Source organism: Sebastes umbrosus, chromosome 8 (assembly GCF_015220745.1).
Source record: "Sebastes umbrosus isolate fSebUmb1 chromosome 8, fSebUmb1.pri, whole genome shotgun sequence".
Taxonomy (NCBI): Eukaryota; Metazoa; Chordata; class Actinopteri; order Perciformes; family Sebastidae; genus Sebastes; species Sebastes umbrosus.
The window spans coordinates 32,530,426-32,532,128 of NC_051276.1; the positions used below are offsets into that span (position 1 = coordinate 32,530,426).

Below are 1,703 nucleotides of genomic sequence, written 5' to 3' on the forward strand. Positions count from 1 at the left end.
TTAGAGAAACTCTGTGAAGAGGATGCAGATGTTTCAGTTTTAATGAAAGGCGGCAACCAGAATTTAAAAAAATAATATCAAACTTTATTTTAGAACAACTCTTAGCAATTTTTTTTGTCACATATCATCTCAACATTTTGTACAAATTATCACTGAAACAGCAAACTGAATTTAGGAACATGATCATAAAATATAAACACACATGAAGCATTTCACAAGCACCTTAACAGTCTTATGATTTAAAACAACAACAGGGTGTCACTGCTAGTTCCAGACATTACGCTTTAGGCACGACAAGGCAAATCTCTCTATTTCTATAATACATTTTAACAACAGGATAATAAAAAGGGAAGAGAAAAAAGAGCCATTCACAAAGTTTTACACCACAGTCACCACAAATGAGCAGTAACACATACATAACTGTACATTTTGTTTTTCATCAGCATAAATAAGATCATTCCTCAATGATCTTCTACAGTACATCGTGGCCGTTCTGTCGCTCTCGGTTTAGAGTCAGTCTTTCTTGATCTTCTTCAGCCATCTCTTTCCAGAGTCCCCTCCTCTCTACACCTGCAGAAAGGAAGTGCAGTGATGAGCCAAAGCAAGATTGAAGCATTTAAAGGGAAACACTTGGAATGATGTTCACACAGGATACTGTAAGAAAAAATTAAAAAGTGCAAGAAGCCTTTAGGTGTTGTTAAAGCTCAGCAAAAAAGTGGAAATGCAATGTTTGTTTTTTTAATAATTTACCTGATTTATTGAGTTTTTTTCGCCTTCAGATAATTGATGTGACTTTTCACCCATGGTCTATCGTCGGGGTGGGAGACGCACAGTTTCCGTCCAGCCTTTGTAATGAACCTGAAAAAAGCAGATGAAAGACAAAGAAGTGAGATTAGACTACAGACATGAACAGTAGACTGTTTGTTTTTCTTTCTATATTTAAGTGAAAATAAGAGAAACCAGCTCCTGTAAGCACATATTTTACTTACACAGTAGCGCTGATATCGCAGCCATTCCCAGCTTCCAGAATGATGTAGTTTTCAATGAGTTTGAGCGGCACGGGCTTCGTGCTGACCACCAGACAGCAGTCCTCCACAGTTTGAGCTGCAGGAAGATGGAGAAAGAAATTCATCAGGGAGAGCAGAGACGTGTCAGAAAATGTAGAATGGGAGGATAAAAATCAGCTGAGAGTTTCAAGCTGAAAGACGTCTTACCTGCTGTAAACCCAACACAGACGGCACCCAGCAAGAGGAGAAGTGCAATTCGAGAGGCCATGTCTCCGTTTGTTCGTAGCTTTGAGCTCAGGTCGGCTGCTTCAGTGAGTCTCTTCAGGAGAGGGAAGGTGTTGCTGTGAGGAGGAGAGTTGCAGGTGTATTTATACAGCTGTGAGGAGAGAAAGTGAAACTGTGATCGGCGCTCATTGACTGGAAATTGAGAGAAAGTTGGCGCCGGACCCACACGTGCCAGGACAATTACCTTTTTACTACTCTTCTCTCTTTTGTTTCTTTCCAGCATTTCCCGGCCTGTCTTTCCAGTTGCTTCCCTGAGGCAGATCTTTATCAGGACAGTTGCGTTTCTTGAGAAATACCTGCCACGCATCATACAATCCACCCATGCATTACAGTGAGATAGTAGCACAGAATCGCAGCAAACATGTGACGTCAGGAAGACGTTCAGATCATGTCTGTATAACTTTTGTACGT

General features: G+C 40.8%; 1 protein-coding gene across 1 annotated transcript; it reads right to left on the reverse strand.

Moving 5' to 3' along the window:
• Positions 1–267: 267 nt before the first annotated feature.
• Positions 268–1,374, reverse strand: LOC119492332 (C-C motif chemokine 19-like). The gene is made up of 4 exons (XM_037776698.1): positions 1,215–1,374; positions 990–1,104; positions 751–858; positions 268–570 (listed from the first exon to the last, which is right to left on the reverse strand). The coding sequence occupies exons 1-3, from the start codon at positions 1,273–1,275 to the stop codon at positions 756–758; spliced, it is 279 nt and encodes a 92-aa protein (XP_037632626.1). The 5' UTR covers positions 1,276–1,374; the 3' UTR covers positions 268–570; positions 751–755.
• Between the last annotated feature and the right edge of the window lie 329 nt (positions 1,375–1,703).